The sequence below is a fragment of the Leucoraja erinacea genome, chromosome 6 (genome assembly GCF_028641065.1).
Source record: "Leucoraja erinacea ecotype New England chromosome 6, Leri_hhj_1, whole genome shotgun sequence".
Taxonomy (NCBI): Eukaryota; Metazoa; Chordata; class Chondrichthyes; order Rajiformes; family Rajidae; genus Leucoraja; species Leucoraja erinaceus.
In genome coordinates, this window is record NC_073382.1 from 6907611 (window position 1) to 6933554 (window position 25944).

The 25944-nt window shown below is 45.6% G+C and overlaps 1 protein-coding gene across 1 annotated transcript in view; it reads right to left on the reverse strand.

The window, feature by feature from the left end:
* Positions 1–337: 337 nt before the first annotated feature.
* Positions 338–25944, reverse strand: part of cnga3a (cyclic nucleotide gated channel subunit alpha 3a) — a 34918-nt gene continuing 9311 nt past the window's right edge. Inside the window, exons 4-6 of the mRNA XM_055636519.1 lie at positions 11049–11153; positions 6778–6884; positions 338–2940 (exon numbers count right to left, since the gene is read on the reverse strand). Coding sequence (XP_055492494.1) covers positions 1535–2940; positions 6778–6884; positions 11049–11153 — 1618 coding nt within the window. The 3' untranslated portion in view covers positions 338–1534. The remainder of the gene's footprint in view (positions 2941–6777; positions 6885–11048; positions 11154–25944) is intronic.

Genomic DNA, 25944 nt, shown 5'->3' on the forward strand with positions numbered 1-25944 from the left:
CTGCTATAGGAAAGATGCCATTAAGCTGTAAAGAGTGTAGAGGAGATTTACGAGGGTGTTGCCAGGACTTGAGGACCCGAGTTATAGGGAAATCTTGTGCGGTCTAGAGCTTTATTCCTTGGAGTGCAGGAGGCTAAAGGGTGATTTTATAGAGGTGTATCAATTTCCATATGAGAGGAATAAATAGGATTAACCCACAGTCTTTTTGCCAGGGTAAAGGAATCCAGAACCAGAAGATATGGATGAAAGGTGAGAGGGGCAAGGTTTAATAGGAACCTGAGAGGCAACCTTTTCACTCAGGGGGGTGGTGGCTATATTTAACGAGCTGCCAGAGGTGATATTATAATAGCATTTAAAACACTGTTGGACAGATACATGGACATGAAAAATATAGAGGCATATGGGCCAAACTCAGGCAAATGGACAAGCTAAGATGGGGCATGTTGGTCGCCATGGACAATATGGACCAAAGGGCATGTTTCCTTGCTGTACGACTTTACAACTTTATGACCAACAAGTCCACATCGCCGTGACGTTGTTGTATCATTTTTAGTATTTTAGTTTTAGAGATACAGCGCAGAAACAGGCCCTTCGGCCCATCGAATCCACATAGACCAGCGATCCCCGCACATTAACACTATCCTACACACAGTAGGGACAATTTACACGTATACCAAGCCAATTTACCTACATACCTGTACGTCTTTGGACTCCAACGTTTGGAGTGTGGGAGGAAACTGAAGATCTCAGAGAAATCCCTCGCGGTCACGGGGAGAACGTACAAACGCCGTACGGACAAGCACCCGTAGTCAGGATTGAACCTGGGTCTCTGCCGCTGCGAGCACTGTAAGGCAACAACTCTACCACTGCACCACCGTGAACGATAGCCACGAGTGGTGGTGACTGTATTCAGAGAAATTATATCATAACAATGAATAAACAATTGTGTTTGTTAAATGCTGGCTTGCAGTGCTTAACACTCAAGTACTGAAGCTACCCATATGGTCGTTTAGTCTCACCAATTTAAAATTGAAAGGGAGGCATTCTCATACTCTCAAAGGTAGAGAAATTTGTAATTTGTTTGGACAGGCCTATTTTGTGCTGAGATTGAGTGACGCAATATTAAATTAATACATAATAATTAGGCAACTCCAACACACAAAACCCAACAGCACAGATGTAAAAAATTGTGTATACCTTGGTTCTGTTTCTGTCTGAGACTATTGATAGTTTGTAATGTGACAATATCATAACTCCATTCCTACTCTCCCCACTCACCCTCTCAATCTTTCTGATATAACCACCTAACAAACAGTTAAACCTAATTCAGATTGGTGCTAACATGAAAATCGTGCCATATTTTGATCCGTAATAGTTTAATTATGGATCGGTATTAAATCCTAACTGAGATTTGTAGTACACACTATCTCTAAGCAGTCCCATACAAAAATAATTTATTTTCTCAACAATGAACCCTGGTATCAAAATGGTAAGAAAAGAAGCAAAATTTGCCGTCGTGACCTGACCGTCACCATCATGGTTTCCCCATTTCCGTGTCAGTGGTACTGTCAAAGCTATCGGATAGATATCCGCTGCCATAGTTCTTCACTCTGTTTTCCACCTTTGTGAGCCTTTGCTTCAGCTTGAGTTGCGTGGCTTTGTACTCGGCCATCAGCCTGGCGAACTTGGTCTGCATGCTGTCCAGCGAGGACTCCATCCTCTCCACTTTCTCTTCCAGGTCCTTTGGGTCCGCTCCATCATTTGCTGCCTCCACATCGATCAGGTTGTCCTTCATCAGAATCTGACGCCCCTTCTCCTCCAGAATCTTTTTGGCGTCTGGGTATTCAGTCAGGGCTTCCATCAGGTCGACTTTGGAGAGGCAGAAGAGATCGGAGTAGCCGATGCTCCGAATGTTGGCCGTCCTCCTGTTTCCGGCTTTGCTGCCCTTGATGTTCAGGATGCTGATCTCCCCAAAGTAGCTGCCATCGCTCAGGACCACAAACTGTGTCACTCCGTCATTGGCCACGACTGCCAGCTTGCCCTCTTTGATGATGTACATTTCCCTGCCGATGTCTCCCTTGCGGCAGATGTAGTCCCCAGGGCTGTAGACCTGAGGCTGCAGCTTTAGCACCAACTCAATTAAGAGGCCGGCCTCGCAGTCGGAGAAGATCCGGACTTTCTTTAGTGTGTCCAGGTGGACGTTGATAGCGATCTCGGCCTTGAGTTTGTCGGGTAGGTTCTTGAGGACTTCCTTCTCGTTTATGCTCTTCTTGTTGATCCACAGGTAGTCAAACCATTTGATGATTCTGGCCTCCAGGTCTTTGCTCACTTTGCGGAACTGCATGTACTGTTTGATGGCGTCAATTTTGGACTGGAACTCAGCCCTGGAGGCATTCATGTTTGAGATCATGGAGCCCACGTTACCAACAATGGTCGCGAAGATAAGGACTCCCACCAGGAAGTCAATGACCACAAACAGAAATTCCTCGTCCCTTACCGGAGGAGGGGTTTCTCCAATGGTGGTCAAAGTCAAGGTGGACCAGTAAAGGCAATAGATATATTTTCTGCTGAGCCGTCCGTATTCAGGGTGGGATATGTTTGGATAGACCCAAGTGTCAGTGCCAAAACCAATTGATTTCGAGATTGCGTAATAAATGCAGCCATTCCAGTGGATAATGATGAGGATGTACAGGACGAGATTCCCAATTCGAAATATGTTGGGGTAGTTTGTTCTGGTTTCCGTACGATCAAAGAACTCAAACATCCGACTAAAGCGGAGGAGACGATTAAATCGCACCTCCGGGTATTTAAATCCAAAGCTAAGGTATGCCAAGTCTGTCGGTAGAATGGACAGTACATCCAATTTAAACTGAGGCATCCTTGTGTAATTATCCCGTAATTTCTTCCCATCTTTGACCAGCAATCCTTGTTCAAGAAAACCTAAGTGAAGAAATATAATGTTACTGAGCTGTACGTAATTCAAAGCATTAACCTAAACTAGTAGCTCAATTTAGTTTTGGTCTTGAATCTCTATAAAGTTTAGTTTAGAGATACAGAGCGGACACGGGCTCTTCGGCCCACCAAGTGTGCGGCAACCAGCAATTTTCCCCACACTAACACGATCCTACACACACTAGGGACAATTTATATTTATACAGAGCCAATTAGCCTACAAACCTGTACGTCTTTGGAGTGTGGGAGGAAACCGAATATCCGAAACCGAATATCCGAAACCGAATATCCGAAACCGAATAAGACCGCCAGCAGGATTATTGGTGCTCCACTCCCCTTCCTGCTGGACATATACAGGAAGAGATGTATCAGCAGAGCCATCTCCATCATCAAAGACCCTTACCACCCATCGCATGACATTTTCTCCATCCTGCCATCTGGGAAGAGGTACAGGAGCATTAGCTGCAAAACCAGCAGGATGCTCCTCAGCTTCTTCCCACAGGCTATAAGACTGCTAAATGGACTTTGCCCCCTGCCAAGTATCGCGCACAAACCCCCAACCTGGATACACTGCAGCAGAGCCACTGTTGTGCCGCTGCTGGTCGGAACGCCTGTTGAATGTTTAGTAGAGTGTTAAATTTGATCATGATACATGTATTTTTTATTTCTATTTCTTTTTTCATGCACACTGAATGGACACTGGTTGAGCAACGTTTTTTGTTTCCTCTGGGTATGCGAATACTCAGGAAATGACAATAAAGATACACAACAACAACAATACAACAACAAGCTCAGAGAAAACCCACGCGAGAACTTCCAAACTCCGAACAGACTGCACCCGTTGTCAGGATCAAAATGCTGGAGTAACTCAGCGGGAGAGGCAGCATCTCTGGTGAGAAGGAATGAGTGACGTTTCAGATCGAGACCCTTCAAGATATTTAGCACTGGAAGAAATAGTCAATTAACCAGACGCCTCGGTAAAGGCTAAGAGTAGAATGGACAGAGGACAGGTCATGGATTCATAGAGCAGAGAAAGAGGCCCTTCAGCCCATCGAGTCATGCACACCATCAAACATTCACACTATTCCTGCACAAATACCACTTTATTTTCCCCATTTTCTTATCATCTCCCCAAAGATTCTACTACCCCCATAGACGGGAGGGAAATTATGATCAGCATCAACAGGATAGATCATCAAGAGGGTGGAAATGTTAGATGCGAGAGACATAGATTTAATGTGAGGGAGAAAAGGTTACAGGAGATTTGAAAGCAACTTTGTTATACAGAGTGGTCAATGCCTAGAACATGCTACGAAGGAAAATGGTGAAAGCAGATATATTTGAGAGTCATTTAAATAGGCACATGATCAGGCAGAGGTTGGAGGGACATTGGGATTAGTTTAAATTGGCATTATGTTTGGCACAGTTGCCGTGGGCTTAGACAATTGACAATAGACAATAGGCGCAGGAGTGGGTCATTCGGCCCTTCGAGCCATTCAATATGATCATGGCTGATCATCCACAATCAGTACCCCGTTCCTGCCTTCACCCCATATCCCCTGACTCCGCTATCTTCAAGAGCCATACCTAGCTCTCTCTTGAAAGTATCCAGAGAACCGGCCTCCACCACCCTCTGAGGCAGAGAATTCCCCAGATTCACAACTCTCTGTGTGAAAAAGTGTTTCCGCATCTCCGTTCTAAATGGCTTATCCCTTATTCTTAAACTTTGGCCCCTGGTCCTGGACTCTCCCAACATCGGGAACATGTTTCCTGCCTCTAGCGTGTCTAAACCCTTAATGACCTTATATGTTTCAAAAGATTCCCTCTCATCCTAAATTCCAGAGTGTACAAGCCCAGCTGCTCCAGTCTCTCAGCATATGACAGTCCCGGGAATTAACCTTGTGAACCTACGCTGCACTCTCTAAATAGCAAGAATGTCCTTCCTCAAATTTGGAGTCCAAACTTTGGAAAGCACATCTCAGACCCGCAAATGCTCAGCATAGGAGCACTGCAAGGCTGTGTACTCTCTCCTCTCCTCTACTCTCTCTACACCAATGACCACAGACTCCCACAGACTCCTCTGTTAAGCTTCTCAAGTTTGCGGACGACACAACCCTGATTGGACTGATCCAGGATGGGGAGGAATCTGCCTACAGACAGGAAGTGACACAGCTGGTCCCTGGTGCCATCGCAACAACCTGGAGCTCAATGCTCTCAAGAAAGTGGAATTGATTGTAGACTTACGGCGAGCTCCCCTTCCCCTCACCCCACTCACCATCAACAACACCACAGTCATATCTGTGGAGTCTTTTAAGTTCCTGGGAACCATCCTCTCCAAGGATCTAAAATGGGGGGCTACCATCAACTCCACAGTCAAAAAGGCACCACAGAGGATGTACTTCCTGCGGCAGCTGAGGAAGCACAATCTGCCACAGGCAATGATGGTCTAATTCTATACGGCCATCGTAGAGTCTTCTCTATTGTGGTCTGGTTTGGCTCAGCCACCAAGCACGACATCCGGAGGCTGCAGCGAATCGTCCGATCAGCAGAGAAGGTTATTGGCTGCAACCTTCCCCCCATTGATGAATTGTACACTGCAAGGGCCAGGAAGCGAGCGGGCAAGATCATCTCTGACCCCTCTCACCCTGGCCACAAACTCTTTGAATCACTTCCCTCTGGAAGGCGACTCCGGATTGTCAAAGCTGCCACAGCCAGACATAAAAACAGCTTTTTTCCCCACGAGTAGTTGCTCTACTCAACAACCAAATATCTGTAGCCTCCTTTTGCTCTGGTATTTTATTTAATTCACGTGTTTAATCAATAATGTGTTTTTGGTAATGTTTCATATTTTATGTATCTTTCCTAACTGTCACTGCCAATAAACCTATTAATTCATTCATTCATTCAGTGTAAACCAGCATCTGCAGTTCCTTCCTCCACATGTTGGCAGCAGTGCTCTATGTTCTCTATGTATTTCACCTCTAAACATACACATCTTAAGGATGTGGGAGGAAATCATTGTGCCTGCAGGAGAACACAGATATCACCAGTGATTAGGTTTGAGCCATGATTGCTTCAGCTGCAAGGCAGTGTTTCTATCAGTTGCATGGTGTGTTGACCAAAGCTACAAACTAGCCTTCTATCTTCAACAGAACCGTTGCATTGGGAGAAGATGGAGATAGAAACATAGACATAGAAACATAGGTGCAGGAGTAGGCCATTCGGCCCTTCGAGCCTGCACCGCCATTCAATATGATCATGGCTAATCATCCAACTCAGTATCCTGTACCTGCCTTCTCTCCATACCACCTGATCCCTTTAGCCACAAGGGCCACATCTAACTCCCTCTTAAATATAGCCACTGAACTGGCCTCAACTACTTTCTGTGGCAGAGAATTCTACAGATTCACCACCCTCTGTGTGAAAAATGTTTTTTTCATCTCGGTCCTAAAAGACTTCCCCCTTATCCTTAAACTGTGACCCCTTGTTCTGGACTTCCCCAACATCGGGAACAATCTTCCTGCATCTAGCCTGTCCAACCCCTTAAGAATTTTGTAAGTTTCTATAAGATCCTGTCTTTCTTCATATGAAAGTTCTGCCATCCCAGGAATCAGTCTGGTGAACCTTCTCTGCACTCCCTCTAGGGCAAGAATGTCCTTCCTCAGATTAGGAGACCAAAACTGTACGCAATACTCCAGGTGTGGTCTCACCAAGACCCTGTACAACTGCAGTAGAACCTCCCTGCTCCTATACTCAAATCCTTTTGCTATGATCATTTTCTCCAAGACAGAAGCGGTTTAATAAAACAAAAATAGGCGTCTTTACCTGTTCGAAACCTCACCAATGAATCCATAATGTAGATTGTATCTGATACATAATCCAGTGTCAACCAAAGCGTAAGATGTTTAATCTGAAGTTCTTCAAAACATGATCTAGAATACAGGATGTAAAGTTCAAAATGGCAATGACGACTCGTTATGTACGCTCTAATAGTGACTGCGATACATGGTAGTAAGGTATCAGCCAGAACCAGGATGTTTTATGTATGTTATGGATACAAAGTGAATATGGAGAACAAGAAAGCATCTGCTAAAGTAATACCCTGAGACAAGACATGAAGGACTCAAGGGCTTCAGCTATAGGGCAAGGTTAAGTAGGCTAGGACTCTATTGCTTGGAGGGCAGGAGGATCTTATAGAGGTGTACAACATCATGAGAGGAATAGATCGGGTAGAGAAACTCTTGCGCAGAGTAGGGGAATCAAGAACCAGAGCAGATAGGTTCAAGGTGAGGGGGGCGGGGAGACTTTAAAAGAAACACGAGAAGTAAAATTTTCAAACAGGGTGGTGGGTGTTTGGAATGAGCTTCCGGCGGAGGTAGTTGAGTAGGGTAGTATCCCAATAGTTAAGAAAACATTTGGACAGGTACATGGAGAGGACAGGTTTAGTGGGATATGGGACAAACACAGGCAGCTGGGACTAATGTACATGAGACATGTTGGTCGGTGTGGGCAAGTTGGGCCGAAGGGCCTGTTTGCACACTCTATGACTGTGAACATATCCATTACATGTGCTTTTAATCTATGTATCCAAAAGCTATTAGGGTAAGTGCACATCTCATTAAGTCCCAAGTCTTTGACCCACTTTCACTATAGAGTGGCGGTCAGGAAGGTGATTTCGGCTGCTGCTAAGGTGATAAAGAGTTTGTCTATGTTCAGAGGAAAATATCACAGATGTTGGAAATCTGAAATGTAAATAGAAAATACTGGAAATACATGGCAGGTTGGCAGTGAATGGGATGCAATGGATAGATTTAGCAACGCAGGCCGCTGAGAAGGAAGGGGGACTCGGCAGAGAGGGGGGGGGGGGGGGGGGGGGGGGGGGGGGGGGGGGGGCTGTGGCCATGGATGGCGGCAGGCAGCAGATAGGACTGTTCGGTGAACATTTGTAACTTTGTAGGTGCCTAAATGTGGTGACTCTTGTGTACTGTCTAGACGAGGTTTCCTACATGATTTTACGGAGTCGAATGTAAAATAAAACCTGCCTCCACCATTTCACTAGGTACATGTGACTATAAAGTATCATTGAATTCATCAGGACCATTCCTGAACCAGTAATCGCTATCTTTCTCTCTCTGCTAATGATGGATGGTCTTTTGGCTATTCTTGGCAGTTCTCAGTTGACGTGAATACAGAGAACAACGGAAAATCCATGAAAATAATTTTGTAAGAGGAGAAGAAAATGTATATAATCTGAATTAGAAGTCAAGAGACAAGTTGCTCAGGTCCCCAAGAGCTGCTCTTAACAAAGGTTAGTATGGTGCTGTACATTTGTTCCTGATTAATATTCTCATATTAACAATTATGTAACTGGGTAGTTAAACCCGAGTAGATGTCATTTGTACACACAAGGAACTGCAGGTGCTGGATTACAACAACAAAAAAGTCATAAAGTGCTGGAGTAACTCAGTGGGTCAAGAGCAGTATCTTTGGAGAACATGGATAATCTGAAGATAGGTGGCACAGCAGTAGAGTTGCTGTGCTGCCTTACAGCGCTGACAGCGGCAGAGTATCATGTTCGATCCCGACTACGGGTGCTGTCTGTACGGAGTTTGTACATTCTCCCAGTGGCCACATGAGTTTTCTCCAAGATCTTCAGTTTTCTCTCAACACTCCAAAGCCGTACAGGTTTGTAGGTTGATTGGCTTGGCATAAATGTAAATTGTTCCTTGTGTGTGTGTGTGTAGGATAGTGTGCGTGTGCAGGGATTGTTGGTTGGCATGGACTTGGCGGGACAAAGGGCCTGTTTCCGCGCTGTATCTATAAACTAAACTAAACCAAAAATAGGGTCCCTGCCAGAAACATCATCTATCCATGCTTTCCTAAGATACTGCCTGGCCCACTGAGTTACTCCAGCACTTTGTGTCTTTTTTTTTAATGTCCTATGATGCATTTCAGGCAGCAGTGTCCCTGCGCTTTCTAGGGAATTCCCATCTATGGAACCGATGCACTAGAATGCTGAGAGTTCTATCCCCTTGCTCGATCTATTGTACTTGAGTTTGACTGGAGTGTACTTATGCACGGTATATCTGATCTCTTTGGGTAGCAGGCAAAACAAAGCTTTTCACCATAGCTCAATACATGGACAATAATAAATTTAAACCTAAACCTTCACTTCAACATAATAATCCAGATGTTATAGCCCGTGACAGGTCGACCATGTTTGCCATTAGCCCGAAAGAAAGCTGGGTCCTGCGATCACTAAGGCACATTTTCTCTTATCCCAAGGATATGCTCCGTTTCATAGCAAAAGGATTTGAGTATAGGAGCAGGGAGGTTCTACTGCAGTTGTACAGGGTCTTGGTGAGATCACACCTGGAGTATCGCGTACAATTTTGGTCTCCAAATCTGAGGAAGGACATTCTTGCCATAGAGGGAGTACAGAGAGGGTTCACCGGACTGATTCCTGGGAAGGCAGGACTTTCATATGAAGAAAGACTGGATAGACTCGGCTTGTACTCGCTAGAATTTAGAAGATTGAGGGGGGATCTTATAGAAACTTACAAAATTCTTAAGGGGTTGGACAGGCTAGATGCAGGAATATTATTCCCGATGTTGGGGAAGTCCAGGACAAGGGGTCACAGTTTAAGGGTATAGGGGAAATCCTTTAGGACCGAGATGAGAAAAACTTTTTTCACACAGAGAGTGGTGAATCTCTGGAACTGTCTGCCACAGAAGGTAGTTGAGGCCAATTCATTGGCTATATTTAAGGGGGAGTTAGATGTGGCCCTTACGGCTAAAGGGATCAGGGGGTATGGAGAGAAGGCAGGTACAGGATACGGAGTTGGATGATCAGCCATGATCATATTGAATGGCGGTGCAGGCTTGAAGGGCCGAATGGCCTACTCCTGCACCTATTTTCTATGTTTTTGATAAAGGAAATCTCCAGCATATGTAGATAGCAGCAATTTAGCTGAATATCTGTTTGCACCAAATAACCCACACTGAAAACAAATCAGGAAGTAAAATACTTCAATTTCAACTAGTGTTTTCACCATTTTATGATAGCAAGCTACAGATGGCAATGTACACCGAAAGATAAAATTTCACAAACAAACTTGAAATGCATTTTGAAATAATTATGCTGAGAAAATTAAACTCCACACAAGTTAAATTACATTTTCAGGGACAACAGCAATTACATCTTGTAACAATTACACCATTAAAAACTTGTGGAGTTTTCATCAACAACGTTTCTTATGGATTTTGAGAAGAATGGTGTGCAAGTAATTGAATTTATTATCAATCAGTATTTGCAAATAATTCGGGAAAGAACCTTGTGGAAAATCAAAGGATCACCGACAGCTCTATAACAACATATAAGACAGGTATGTGGACAGGAGAGGCTTTGAGGGATATAGGCCAAATGCAGCAAATAGCACTAGCTTAGATGGGGCATCTTGGTCAACATGGATGAGATGGACCACACATGCTTCTGTGCTGTATGACTATGACTGGATTTTGTGTTTACTCCATATCTGCAAATTGCAGAAGTTGGTGCCAAGTCTCCTCTTAGAAGCACCTCCTCTTAGACTCCTTGTTATTCTCATTATAGATACCACTCTATCATGTATTGGCTTGGTGAGAGGGAATAGAATAAGAATTACTTCAGAGCAACTTTTTCACTTCCAGAGGACGCTATAGAATAGGACATGATTACAACTTTCATGGAGCATTTGAACATTACATATGGATAAGGAAGGGTTTACCTGGATCGGGGGATGCTACTTCCAACATGTATTTGGTCTTCGGACTGTTTTGTTTTGTAAATGGTGCCAAAATACGGTGACTGTGCATTTGTGGTTGTGCAAACGTACTTCACTATGCTGTACGTAGGTGACAATAAAGAACCATTGAGAGAGAGAGCTATGAGCCAAATTGGACTAGCCCAGAATGACACCTTGGTTGGCATGGACAAGTTGGGCCGAAGGGCCCGTTTCCAGGCAATGTAGCTCTATGACTCTCTAGGACTCAATTACTTATAAGATGAATAAATACACAACCAACAATTATTACTTACTGGTTAATCTGACACTTACCTACACACGAGCATACACCAGTTGTACAATACAGGCATTGTGATAATGGATAGCCAGCGGTAGTAAAGATGTTCTGCAGGATCAATAATGAGCAAATCTTTCTTCCTAGGATTGCAAACAGAGATTGTCACAAAAGATACTTCCAGTGAAAAGGCTGCAGTGAAGAGATTCTACACAATAAAACATGTTTTTCATTTCTGTGGCCTTACACAAATTCCTCTGTCCATTTCAAAAGTGAGAAACTTTAATGGGTTGTATGTACCACAACTAATATTCTTCATTTTTATATTCAATGCCAAAATTGGGAGAAAAATATTTTCTGGCATAAACATAAAATTAAACTGACAACAAACTATTTGCTCGGTTAATTACAATACTCTGTTTATTTCAGATACACTCAATTGGCTATGGTCTATGAGCACAGAAGTTATTAGTCACCACCATTTCAAGCAGCTGTCTCCTGATAATTCATCAACTCTAAACTCTATGCATCATATCCCATTCAAAACTGAAACGGGAGGAACCAGCTTTAAACCAAGGAATGTCAAACAATTCAACAATAGATGAACTGACTGTATACAAATATGTGCATACCATCTGCAAATGTAAAAACATCTATTAAAAAATGACATTCTACTAAACAAATAATGAATCACCAACAGTAAACAGTAAATTAGAAATGTTGAGATATGTTACCATGTCTGCGATAGATATACCAAACCAATTCAGACCCAATTGGAAACCAGGTAACACATTGCATTCACAATTCTGATCAATATGAAGCGCATTTAATATTATTTTTTTTTAAGTAATTAAGCACTAACAGAGATCTCCACTGAGCCTGGATCAGAATAGAATAGTTTCTTTATTGTCATTGTAACATGAACCATGTACAACAAAATTAAAAAATGTCAGCCAGTCAGTGCACCATTCAAATATTTCTAAAAGCTAACGATACATACAAGGTAAAATATTAAAAGATAAACAACTAAAATAAATATCACGAAAATAGCACACATAAACACCCAACCCTCCATCCTTCTGTCGGTTTCACAGTGTACCACAGTCCCTTAGTATGTATCGCCCCTGCGTTCCTTGGCGGCTACATTTAGTGCTTTTATAGCAGTGGGGTAAAAACTGTTTTTAAGTCTGTTCGTCCTTGTCCTTGTAGATCTGTACCGTCTGCCTGACGGCAACAGTTCAAACGGGGAGTGTCCGGGGTGGGAAATGTCCTTTATAATACTCTGGGATTTTTTGGTGCAGCGGGAACTGTGTAAGTCCTCCAAGGTAAGGAGAGGGCAGCCGACAATCCTCTGGGCGTTGTCAATGGCCCTCTGGAGCGCTTTCCTCTGAGCCGCTGTGCAGCTGGTGTACCACACGCAATCAGCAACTCCCAGCCAAGTCCCTTCCATTCATGCATTGCCAACAGTCCCGTATAACTCTCAGACTGTTATCTGTACAGTGAGCGGTAAGCCCGTGAAGAGTATATTTAAGAAATATTTGGTGTGCTACATTACAACCATCGATAGAGAACACCTCACCAAAACCAACAGCGACTGTTTCAGCTTAGGATTACGCCAGGAAACCCCAACAACACTGTTGGGTGACCCTCACATTTGTTCTTTAAATGCCGTTCATTTTCAGGGTGACCAAAAATGCCAAAGAAAATAAATGGTGCGGAGCCCGAGGTCTCTTGTCTCGAGAAGCAGCAGGAGGCCGGAGTAAGATGGCGGAGTGAGGTTGGAGGTGGGAGGCACTGGGGGTAGAGAGAGAGAGAGAGGGACGGGGGGCCTGAGGGGAGAGAATGGGGTACAGGGGGGTCACTGGGAATAGGGCGTGCCGGGGCACCAGGTTTGGTGCTGGCTCGAAGGGCCGAATGGCCTCCTCCTGCACCTATTTGCTATGAAGGAAAACAGACCAAGATAGGTGAGGAAATCTCAGTGCAGGGACTTAGACATACAGAGGGGGGGGGAGGGGGACCAGGTGAGGAAAGAATTGGTTGAAGCAAAATCAATGGTAAATAAGGCAGCCATTGCCCGCTTCTCTGCCCAGTAGCAGAAGGGTAATATTTGTCTCAGACAGACATTCTGTAGACAAGAGGTGCAGGAGTAGGCTGTTCGGCCAATGTGATCATCCACAATCAGTACCTAGTTCTCCCCATATCCCCTGATTCCACTAGCCCTAAGAGCTCTATCTCTTTTGAATGCATCCAGTGAATCGGCCTCCTGAAGCAGAGAATTCCACAAATTCATAACTCTCGAGGTGAAAAGGTTTTTCCTCATCTCAGTTCTAAATGACCTACCCCTTATTCTTAAACTGTGGCCCCCTGGTTCTGGACTCCCCCAACATCGGGAACATGTTTCCTGCATCTAGCATGTCCATCCCTTAATCCCTTAATAATTTTATATAGTTTCCATAAGATCCCCTCTCATCTTTCTAAACTCCAGCGAACACAAGCCCAGTCGCTCCATTCATTACGTTACAGTCCCGCCACCCCGGAATAAAACCATGTGAACCTACGCTGCACTCCCTCAATAGCAAGAATGTCCTTCCTCAAAGTAGGAGACCAAAACTGCACACAATACACCAGGTGTGGTCCCACTAGGACCCGGTCTTGTTTAATAATGTTGACTATTATTTATATATGAATCTCTGTCTGCAATCTATAGAATAACTATTTGGTGTCCACACACATTGATCATTAGATCTATTGAACTACTGGAGGGCCAGCTTCCAATAGTTCTGAACACAAAGACATTTGGTGGATTTTATGTCCTGCACTTTCATTTTGATTGCTTACTCTTCCCTTTATTCCCTTGTCTATCTTTACCTACTTTTTTGAGTCTTTCTTATCTTCCACCTTGCTGCAGGATGAACAGCAGTATTTAACAGCCTACCATGTTAAAGAAGCTACTATGGAGGATGAAGGGTAGAAAGAGCAACACTGCCTGGGGAAATAGTCCAACCACAGATAAGGTCCACTTTGGGAGACTGGCTCCTGGCTGATAGTTTATTACTTTTCACTTGCATGGGGGTTAATTGAATAATCAATCACATATCTGTGTCCATATAAATTCAAAATGGTCATATGCATGGTTTGCTGCGATTACTCTCTGCAAATTCCCCAGTACGGTTTTAAGATAAGGCATAGGCGTGTTTAGTTGCTTGCACTAAATATACAGAGGACATGTATCCCAGTCCTCTGGTAGGCTACTTTTTCTGGCTAATTTGTATGCTTCATCTTTTGTTTTGATACTATCCATGATTTCCCTTGTTATGTCAGATGCACTACCTTTCCTGATTGCTTATTCTTTTGCCAAACTGGATGAACAATTGTTGTAGTTTTAAATGCTTTCCATGAGCACATCTTATCTTCCAACCTTGCTGAATCAATTGCCAGTCAGTATCTTGGCCAATTACACGTCTCATGCCCTCAAAGGACACCTTTTTTTAAGTTCAGCAACACTGTTTCTAAATTAATTATGTCACTCTCCATCCTAATGAAGAACTCAACCATATTATGGTCACTCTTGCCCAAGGGGCCACGCACAACAAACCTGCTCTCTCGTTGGTTAATCAATCACATATCTGTGTCCATATAAATTCAAAATTGGTCATATGCATGGTTTGCTGTGATTACTCTCTGCAAATTCCCCGCCACAAAAGATATGAAACACACATGGTAATTGTGTCAAAGTTTCATTTCCTTATGTTTTCACCTCCTTTCTGAAAATTAGTGTTGCCACCATGACCAGTCCTTTTTATCCTGAGAAGGTTAACAATACAACTGAATGGGTTTATTTGGCCACAACTGAGGGCAGTGAAGAGTTAACCACAGGAACGTGGGAAAATAAGAGTAGTAATGGACGGTCAGGCCTTCCACGCCTGCTCCATCGTTCAACATGATCATGACTGATCTCTGATGGCATTAGCTCCACTACTGATCAATTTCTCCATACCCTCTATTCTTCACTATCAAATAGTTATCCACATCCACTTTAAATATTTTCAATAATTCAGCTTCCGCCACCTGCTGGCTCAGAGGATGCCAGCCTTCCTTAGTGGGGAGATTTAGACTTTAGACTCCAGAGATACAACGTGGAAATAGGCCTATTGGCCGACCAGTGATCACCCCATACACTGGCACTATCATGCAAACACGAGGGACAATTTACAATTTTGCCAAGCCAATTAGCCTGCAAACTTGTACGTCTTCAGAGTGTGGGAGGAAACTGGCGCACCCAGTAAAAATCCATGCAGGTCACGGGGAGAATGCACAAATTCCACATAGAGAGCACCAGATAGCGTGGTCAGGATCGAACCCAGTTCTCTTCACTTGTAAGGTACAACTCTACCGCTGCACCACACAGTGATACTCAAAGTCTTGAAAGTACAATGTGGATAAATGTGAGGTTATCCACTTTGGTGGCAAAAACAGGAAAGTAGATTATTATCTGAATGGTGGCCAATTAGGAAAGGGGGAGATGCAACGAGACCTGGGTGTCATGGTACACCAGTCATTAAAAGTAGGCATGCAGGTGCAGCAGGCAGTGAAGAAGGCGAATGGTATGTTAGCATTCATAGCAAAAGGATTTGAGTATAGGAGCAGGGAGGTTCTACTGCAGTTGTACAGGGTCTTGGTGAGACCACACCTGGAGTATTGCATACGGTTTTGGTCTCCTAATCCGAGGAAAGCCATTCTTGCCATAGAGGGAGAGAGAAGGTTCACCAGACTGATTCCTGGGATGTCAGGACTTTCATATGAAGAAAGACTGGATAGACTCGGTTTGTACTCGCTAGAATTTAGAAGATTGAGGGGGGATCTTTTAGAAACTTACAAAATTCTTAAGGGGTTGGACAGGCTAGATGCAGGAAGATTGTTCCCGATGTTGGGGAAGTCCAGAACAAGGGGTCATAGTTTAAGCTTAAGGGGGAAATCTTTTAGGACCGAGATGTGGAAAACCTTTTTCCCCACAGAGAGTGGTGAATCTCCGGAATTCTCTGCCGCAGAAGGTAGTTGAGGCCAGTTCATTGGCTATATTTAAGAGGGAGTTAGATGTGGTCCTTGTGGCTAAAGGGATCAGGGGGTATGGAGAGAAGGCAGGTACAGGATACCGAGTTGATGATTAGCCATGATCATATTGAATGCTGGTGCAGGCTCGAAGGGCCGAATGGCCTACTCCTGCACCTATTTTCTATGTTTCTATGAAAGACAAAGAATGCACAAGAATGGAGAATAATACCTGAAATTATATATTCTCTTGAAAAGGAGATTCAGGACATATCCTAACAACAAAATGGCGGCTGCCTCAGCAGTGGTTTCTGGAACTGAATTCCAGAGCCACCCATTGCCTAAAGTCACTTGACAGTTGTGAAGATAGACCTTTCTTCAATGCATTGGGCCGTGCACAAGCAGCACTATGCAGAGTTGAGGCATTTCAGTCTTGCCCATAGTGTTAGATTGCATTTATGTGACCCAACTAGATCTCAGTGGCCATTGAAAAATTGCCCAATGCTAACCAAAGTCAAAGGATCAAGAGGAATCTTCTGATATTTTAATTGTCCAAAATAACCAATTTACAATTACAATTACACTGTCTGCAGGCATTTGGACAAATAGTATAAAGTTGGCTATGGAGTAATATTTCCCATCAGATAGCCTGTGCGGAGATCATTTTAATTGGTGAAGTATTTCATAGTGCTGTTTGGTTGATGATGGTGCTGATAAGAAAACCTGAAATTGCACCTAATTGTATGGCCACTTGTAAAATCACCAACTCACATTTGTATCACAGACCTTATCAATGATAGGACTGAGAGATTGCATATGGAAACATAGGGCAGAGATTGCAAGAAAATCTTATTTTCTCCTCGCAGAGTACAGATGTAACTCACCAGGTTGATTCTTTCTGGATTTCTACAGTGCATTTGCCACAAACAGCATTCTACAAAAGCCAAGCTTATTGCTGCACAGAACTAGTCTACAACAAAATAATATGGAACTTAAAAGCAGCTGCAGGTATGGGCGGAAATCCTGGGGAGGGGACAGGGGGGGGGGGGGGGGGGGGGGGGGGGGGGGGGGGGGGATGTTTTGAGAGGTGGGGAACAATCCCCCCCATGTTTTGTGAAACATGTTGCTGTAAAACCGCCACCAAAGCCTCGAAAGTCAGCCAGCTCCATGATGGATGATGGTAGTTCCACAGGCTCTGCAACCGGAGGCCACAAGATCGATTCCAGTTGGAGGCCGCCAGCTCCTAGAATCTAGCAGCCCTGGACCAGCTGCAGTTCCCATGTCAGCTCGCCTGCCCCGGGTCTGGCTGTAGCACCCAGGTCGCGAAAGCAAATTGAAAAAAAAACGCCTGCGGGCCTGATGATTTTGTGTTATGGGCCTTAGGTTGCCGACACCTGTCCTAGATGTTAGGCCTCATTGTGCCCCCCTCCCCATGTTTTAAAAGCCATTTTAAATGCGGTTAGCAGGACAGCCTTTTTAGTCATTCTATCTTATTATGAATGACACACTTAAATTATTTTGATATATTCCATTGATTTCTAACAAGAAATCAGAAAGATACAAAAGTTCATTTTAATTTTGGATGGTTTTGCTTTCTGGTCATCCTTAGGGGTTTTTTTTTGTGGTGTCTTCTATCTTGCAAACCACCCTCCCCAATGGAGACATTTTCTAGCTGATTAAACCCCCTCAATCTTGTCAAGAGGATATTCTTTCAGTCCATGGTGGTATGGTACATGGCAAATTATGTTCACGACACCATTAATCTTCAATACCGTCTGTTAATTAATACAATCGAGGGGTCCTTGCACTAGAAAATAAGTATTGTATAGTTTGACAGGGATTTGAGTACCTCATCCTTGTTCATTGCTTACTGCATTGTCAATTACACCAAGCTTTTTGTCTCTTTGGCTTCTGGATGAATGGAGATTCAACCAATACCAGTTCATTTACGTTTAAGATAAACACAAAGTGCTGGGGTAACTGAGCGGGTCAGGCAGCATCTCTGGAGATAAAGGATGGGTGCACTTCGGGCCTGGACCCTCCACCAGACATCTTCAGCAGTCTGAAGAAGGGTCCCGACCCAATGCGTCACCCATTCTCTTTCCCCAGAGATGTTGCCGACCCGTTGAATTACCCCAGCACTTTGTGTCTATCTCCAGTATAAACCAGCTTTAGCAGTTCCTTTCTACTCATTTACGTTTAAACTCAGTTAGCTTCCACTCACAATGGTGTAACAAATTATATATTTACATTGTAGTGAAAGCCATTCTGTTTGATTTTCAAAATATCCACATCAACACCATCAAAAATATAATAACTTATTTGCTTCACACATTCATACGAATCAGCTTATCAAACAATCTATTCATCTTATTTCCTGCAATTTCAATACTAGAGGGCACTATCTAGCTTTGCTAATGTACATTTGGAATCCAAATGTATCATTTGACAGGAGCATTCATTGCTTCACTCCGTATATATTACTCAGGACCTTGGCATATTCATTGTGCATTTGCCAAGGTCGGCTCTACTGCTACAAGCTATTACATATCACTAGGAGAGCTCGGAGCCCCCTAATGGGAGGAGAATGAAATGGAGGTTGGCTGCGTAAGGGCCCGTCCCACCAGCATGCGATTGCATGCGTCTAGCGCCACCAAACGTGGTCGCTTGAGGCGTACGGCCTCGCGGGGCCGGTCCCACTTCCAACCGTGGAGGCGTATAGAGTTGTGCGGGGCTGGACATCATACTCACCAATCAGCTGGGCAGGAGGCGGGCCGACTGAATTTGGACGTTGCACGGTGTCGGGCGGTGACGTCATCACGCAACGGCACGCCGGGCGGTGACGTCATCACGCAACACCACGCCCGTCGAGGCGCTGCGTACGGCCTCAATGCGGCTGCGGGCTGACAAGCCGTTGTCACGCGGGATTTTTGGACAGTGCAAGATTTTTGGAGCTCCCGGGACCAGCCCCGCACAACTCCATACGCCTCAGCCGATCGAAGTGGGACCGGCCCCGCGAGGCCATACGCCTCAAGCGACCACATTTGGTGCAGTCGCATGCTGGTGGGACAGGCCCTTACCCTTCATCCTTCTTGTTACTGTTGTTTACATTGCCAAGTAGCAAACGTTGTCACATTGCAAAACACAATTGTGTCACAAAGCATGAAAATTGCCTTGACACCCATAAAATGCCACTGATGCTGTAACAGATATTTGATTTAAATAGCCAAAGTTTACATTCCACTCTTTAGCTCGGAACAGGGGAGGTATGAACAGATTTGCAGTCAATGTAATGCAAAGGGATAGAAAGTCATTTACACCAATAGTGACATTTAATCTAAAAAAAACCTTTGCAAAAGCAACAGAGGGAATACTAAAAATGATAGTAGCTATCTTTGAAATAATCACTGCACAATAACAGTACACATTTCCTGAAATCTAATCTCAATTTGGTAACACATTGAAAAAGTAAAATCAAAGCGTGTCAACATTAGATTATTGTACAAAGGATATGATGGTAAACAAGACAACTAGGACAACTGAAACCATCCTATCAAAAACTAGAGAGTGATCTTGAGCTACCATCTACCTCATTGGAGAACCTCAGACTATCTTTACTTGACTTTATCTTGCACTAAACGTTATTCCCTTCATCCTGTATCTGTACACTGTGGACAGCTCGATTGTAATCATGTATTGTCTTTCCACTGAATGAATAGCACACAACAAAAAGCTTTTCATTGTACCTCGGCACACGTGACAATAAACTAAACTTAACTAGACAGATAGGCACAGGAATAGTCCAATCAGTTCTTTTTTCAGTAATTCAGTTATGATACCTGTATCGTGACTCCAGCTTCCTAACTTTTTATTTTTTATTATTTTATTTATTAGAAGTAAGTACAATACAGTGGTACCTTTTTACAAGGTCCCCAAAATTATGTTAACATATTACATTCTCTGTACAACTTCCTTTTTTTTTTAAAAGAGAAAAGTAAGAAAGAAAGAGATAGTAAAGAATAGAGGAAAGTCTAGTGTGTGTGGAAAAAAAAGAGGGAAAAAGAGATTGTAAAGAAAATAAATAAGTAAGAAAGAGAAGCAGGAGGGAGGTTATCCAATCGCCACAAGGAGATGATTTTTTATATTCTTGATCATCTTTCACCCATACCTGAAACTTTTAATTTTCACGATACTGTTGCACCACATGAATCCAAGAAATCAATAAATGGAGACCAACTCATTAAGAAATTGGTCTTCTTTGTCTATTAGGAGGAGTCTCATTTCTTCCAAGTGGGCTGTGCCCAACATATTACAGATCCACATTTTAAATGTTGGTATAGTAGCATTTTTCCAAAATTTAAGTTTTTTTGCTGTTATTAACCCATAATTAAAAAATGAATTTTGGGGTATGTTTAATTTGTTCCCGTCTCCCATTACTCCAAATATAATCATTTCAGTATTAGGTTCCATTTTTATCTTAAATAGGTTTGTGGATATATCAAATATGTCACACCAAAATTTATGAAGTTTTGAGCAAGAAACAAAAGAGTGTGTGATATTGGCATTTTGAGAAAGACATTTATCACAGATGGGAGAGATATTTGGATAAAATTTATTCAACCTAGTTTTTGAATAATATAATCTATGTAATATATTAAATTGAATTAAATTGTGTCTAGCATTAATCGAACATTTATGTATATATATCAAATACTTTTCCCACGTTTCTTTTGAAATTTTTATCATTAATTCTTTTTCCCAGTCTTCCTAACCTGTCAAAATCCTAACAAAGTTTAGAATTTTTCAAAGTGCCCTTGCATTAGCTTTGAGGGACAGAGATCTATAACCCACCTACCTTTCACGTGAAGAAGCGCTACCTGGTATTACTCACAGGCAGCCCGACACAATTTATGAAGTTAAACTCTTCTTACCGACAAGTCGATCAGAGATAATTTTTTCTCCATGTACAAATTCCTTTAATCTCAAGCACCTCCACTAAGGGCCTGTCGCACGAGCATGCGACTCCATGCGGCAAGCGCGACCTATAGCCCGCAGCCGCCTCGACGCCGTACGCACAGAGGTCGAGTGAGTGACGTGAAGTTAGAGCGAAGTCCGACGGGCGTACGGCGTTGAGACGGCTGCGGGCCGGCAGGCTGTTGCCGCGGGGAATTTTTGAACCCGGTCAGTATTTCGGAACCCCGCGCGATGTATTGTATTGTATTCAAATTTATTGTCATTGTCTCAATTTGAGACAACGAAATGAATTTCCCTTTACAGACAGTATCATTAAAAAAAATCATAAAAAAATAAATAAATAATAAATAAATAATAAAACATATTAAAAATAAAATTGAAATTGAATTAAAAAAAACGATGTCGGGACCAGCTCCGCACAACTCCATACGGCTCCGGCGATCGAAGTGGGACCGGCTCCGCGAGGCCGTACGGCTCAAGCGACCACGTTAGGTCGCGCTTGCCGCATGCAGGCGCATGCTGGTGGGACCGGCCCTTTAGGTCGCACTTGCCGCATGGAGTCGCATGCTCGTGGGACAGGCCTTTTAGATCACCACAAACCTTCTGAAAACCTACCCTCGTTACTAAGCACCAGCAATGCTTTGGTCAATGTGCACTGAGTACCTCCCCATATGGTCCTTGACATTAACAATAGCACAACACAAGCCATGCCAACTAAACCTCGTACTACGAACTGTCGTGGTTGCATTAGAGACTTTGGGCTTTTGTTTGGGTTTTGGTTTTCACTATATTAGGTTTTTTTTTTGAATTTACCTATTGAGTACTGTGTTTACTAAACAGTGTTGCTACTTCTACAGGTGTACAGCAGAGAGTGTATTGAATGCCCAGGAGCGAAGAAGACTGCAAAAAGTTGTGAACACTGACCAGTCCATCACAGGTTCTAGCCTCCCCACCATTGCAAGGATTTACCAGGATCGCTAACTCAAAAAGGCAAGCAGCCAACATCATCAGAGACCCACACCACCCTGGCCACACATTTATTTCACCCCTACCATCGGGAAACAGATACAGGAACCTGAACATTGTATCATCCAGGTTCACGAACAGCTTCTTCCCTACGGCCATTAGCTTATTAAAATATACAACCTCAAATAAACTTTGAACTACATAGTTATTATTGCACTATTATTGCTTGTTTTTATGTGTGTGCGTGTGTGTGTGTGTATGTACACACGCTGAACTTTTTTTTCTCATTTGTTAAATTGTTTACAGTGTACTATGTTTACATATTCTGTTGTGCTGCTGCAAGTAAGAATTTCATTGTTCTAACTGGGACACATAACAATAAAACACTGGTTACAGAAAAGCTGGAGAAACTCAGCGGGTGCAGCAGCATCTATGGAGCGAAGGAAATAGGCAACGTTTCGGGCCGAAATAGGCAACGTTTCGGGCCGAAACCCCGCTGAGTTTCTCCAGCTTTTCTGTGTAACCTTCGATTCTCCAGCATCTGCAGTTCCCTCTTTAACAATAAAACACTTTTGACTACTGACAGCAAGAATTTTGCACCTATTACAATGAAACACTCGGACCCTTGAGATTCCTCGGGCAGTCTGTGCCTGAAGCATGTGCGTCTCAGAGTCATCAGCAGGGGGTGCTCAAGTCCTTTCAGAGGAAGGCAAGAGCAGGGGTGTTACTTCCCAAAATGAATCTCAGTCTCTTTCACTCAATCCCTTATTATTTTTCCTCTTTCTTTATTTTGGAGATGATCCCAGTTTCCATTGGAAGCATGAAGCTGCCCATTCAAGCCTGGATGCCGTCAGAGATTGCCATCCAAGACATCACGTCTGAACCTCACAAGCACGCACCTGATCCAAACGCAATTCTCATCAGAGCACCAGAGTGCGACATAAATGTTTTTCATTCACTTCTGCTGAATAGACCTCCTGATGCAAAAGCAATCTTGCTCCAAAAATCACTGTAACTTGGCAATTTAGCAATGCTTTTTTTGGGGGGGGGGTTCGGACAAGGACTGAGCCACATTAATCAAGAGCTAGCGAGGATCGGTTACCAACTCTACTGGGAACGCAAGAGTGATTGGGAATGATGAGTGCTGATGTGATGAAACTGAAGGTTACTCACTTATCTTCCTGTCGTTGCAATTGTTGACATTGAAGTTTGCCAGAATCCAGGAATTGCAGCATTTTAGAATATTAAGGACACAAGTAAAATGCACCCGGTGAAAACTGCGGCTAAAATGGTGAGTGTTCGGAGTTTAGGGTAGGTGGTCGTTGATTTTGCACCACAGTGCTGGAGACAAACAGCAAGAAAAGTTCACATCTACTTTTTAAACTATTATGAGTGCAGCGATTCTTAGTCCACTGGGCACAGAGGATGATCTGCTATCATCTAATACAATTTCCCTGCTCTTTGGGGGTGGGGGGGGGGGGGGGGGAGGAGAAGGGGGGGGGGGGAGATGAGGGGAGAAGGAGAGAGAGAAGGGGGGAGATGAGAGAGGGCGGGGAGGGAAGGGGGGAGAGAGAGAAGGGGGGGGAGAGAGAAGGGGGGGGAGAGATAAGGGGGGGGGAGAAAGGGGGGGGGCGAGAGGAGAGAAAAGGGGGGGGGAGAGAAAGGGGGGGGAGAGAAAGGGGGGGGGAGAGCAGGGGGCAAGAAGGGGGGGGAGAGAATGGGGGGGAGGGGGGGGGGGGGGGAAAGGGGGGGGGGGGGGGGGGGGGAGGGGGGGAGGGGGGGGGGGGGGGGGGGGGGGGGGGGGGGGGGGGGGGGGGGGGGGGGGGGGGGGGGGGGGGGGGGGGGGGGGGGGGGGGGGGGGGGGGGGGGGGGGGGGGGGGGGGGGGGGGGGAGAGAAGAGGGGGGGAGAGAGAAAGGGGGAGAGAGAAAGGGGAGAAAGGGGGAGCGAAGAGAGAGGGGGGGAGAGGAAAGGAGGTGGAGAGAAGGGGGGGAGAGAGAAAGGGGGGAGAGAGAGAGAAGGGGGGAGAGGGAAGGGGAGAGGGAGAAAGGGGGGGGGAGAAGAGAAGAGGGGAGGAGAGGGGAGGGGGAAGGGGAGGGAGAAAGGGGGGGGAGAGAAGAGGGGGGGAGAGGAGAGGGGGGGGAGGAGGAGGGGGGGGGAGAGGAGAGAAGGGGGGGGAGAGGAGAGAAGGAAGAGGGGAGGAGAGGGGGGAGGAGAGGAGGGGTGAGGAGAGAGGAAGGGGGGGAGAGGAGAGAGGGGGAGGAGAGGGGGGGGGGGAGAGAGAAAGAGGGGAGGAGGGGGGGAGGAGGGATAGGCAGAGGGGGAGGAGAGGAGAGGAGGCAAGGGGGGGGGAGAGGAGAGGGGGCGAAAGGGCGGATGAGGAGGAGAGGAGAGGGGAGGAGGAAGAGGGGGGGGAGAAGAGGGGGGGAGAGAGGAGGAGAGAAGGGGAGAAAGAGGGGAGGAGGAGGGAAAGAGGGAGAGAGAGAGGGGGAGGAGAGAGAAGGGGGGGGAGGGGAGGAGAGGAACGGGGGGGGGAGAGAAAGGGGGGAGAGGGGGGGAGAGAAAGGGGGGCAGGGGGGGCGAGAGAGAAAGGGGGGGGAGAGAAAGGGGGGAGAGGAGAGGGGAGGAGAGGAGGGGAGAGAAAGAGGGGGAGAGGAGAGGGAGAGAGAGGGGGGGGGGGAGAGAGGGGGGGGGGGGGGGAGAGAGGGGGAGAGAGAGAGAGAGAGAGGGAGAGAGAGAGGGAGAGAGAGGGGGGGGGGGAGATGGAGAGAGCGAGAGGGGGGGAGAGAGAAGGGGGGGAGGAGGAGAAAGGGGGGGAAAGAGAAAGGAGAGGGGATGAGAAAGGGGGGGGAGAGAGAGCGGGGAGAGAAAGGGGGGAGAGAGGAGGAAAGGGGAGAGAGAGAGCGGGGAGCGAGAGAGGGAGGAGAGAAGGGAGAGAGAGAGAGAGGGGGGGAGGAGAAAGGGGGGGAGGAGAGGGGGACAAGGGGGGAGAGAGAGGGGAAGGCAGAGAGGAAAGAAGCGGGAGAGGCGGGGAGGAGGTGAGGGAGAGAGAGAGGAAGAGGCGAGACAGAGAGAGAGAGGAGAGGGAGGGGAGAGAGAGAGAGAGGAGGAGAGAGAGAGACGGAGAGAGAGACAGGAGGAGGAGAAGAGAGGGGGGGAGAGAGAACAGAAAGGAGAGGGAGGGAGAGAGGGGAGAAGACGGAGCGAGAGAGGAGGAGAGAGAGGGGGGGGAGAGGGAGGAGAGAGGAAGAGAGAAGAGGGGGAGAGAGGGGGGGGGGAGAGAGGGAGAGGAGGAGGGAGGAGAGATGGGGAGGAGGGAGAGAGAGAGGAGAGGAGAAGAAGAGGGGAGGGAGAGGGAAGGGAGAGGGAGGGAGAGACAAAGGAATAGGGAGAGGGGGAGAGGGAGAGGGAGAGGGGGAGAGAGGGGAGAGGGAGAAGGAGACAGAGAGAGAGGGGAGAGAGAGATAAGAGGGGGAGGGAGGGGGAGAGAGAGAGAGAGAGAGGTGGAGAGGGAGGAGAGGGAGGGAGAAAGAGAGTTAGAGGAGGGGAGAGAGAGAGAGAGAGAGAGAGAGAGGAGAGAGAGGAGGGGAGAGAGAGAGAGAGAGGGGGAGAGAGAGAAGGGGAGAGAGAAGAGGAGAGAGGGAGGAGAGAGAGGGAGGGGAGAGAGGAGAGAGGGGGAGAGAGAGAGAGGAGGAGAGAGAGGGAGAGGGGGGAGAGAGAGAGAGAAGGAGATGGGGGAGGGGAGAGAAGAGAGAGAAAGAGAGGGTGGAGAAAAAGAGGGTTGGGAGAGGGAGAGAGAGAGAGAGAGAGAGAGAGGGAGAGAGAGAGAGAGAGAGGAGGGGGAGGGAGAGAGAGAGAGAGGGTGAGGGAGAGAGAGAGAGAGAGAGAGAGAGAGAGAGAGAGAGAGAGAGAGAGAGGAGAGAGAGAGGGAGAGGGAGAGAGGGGAG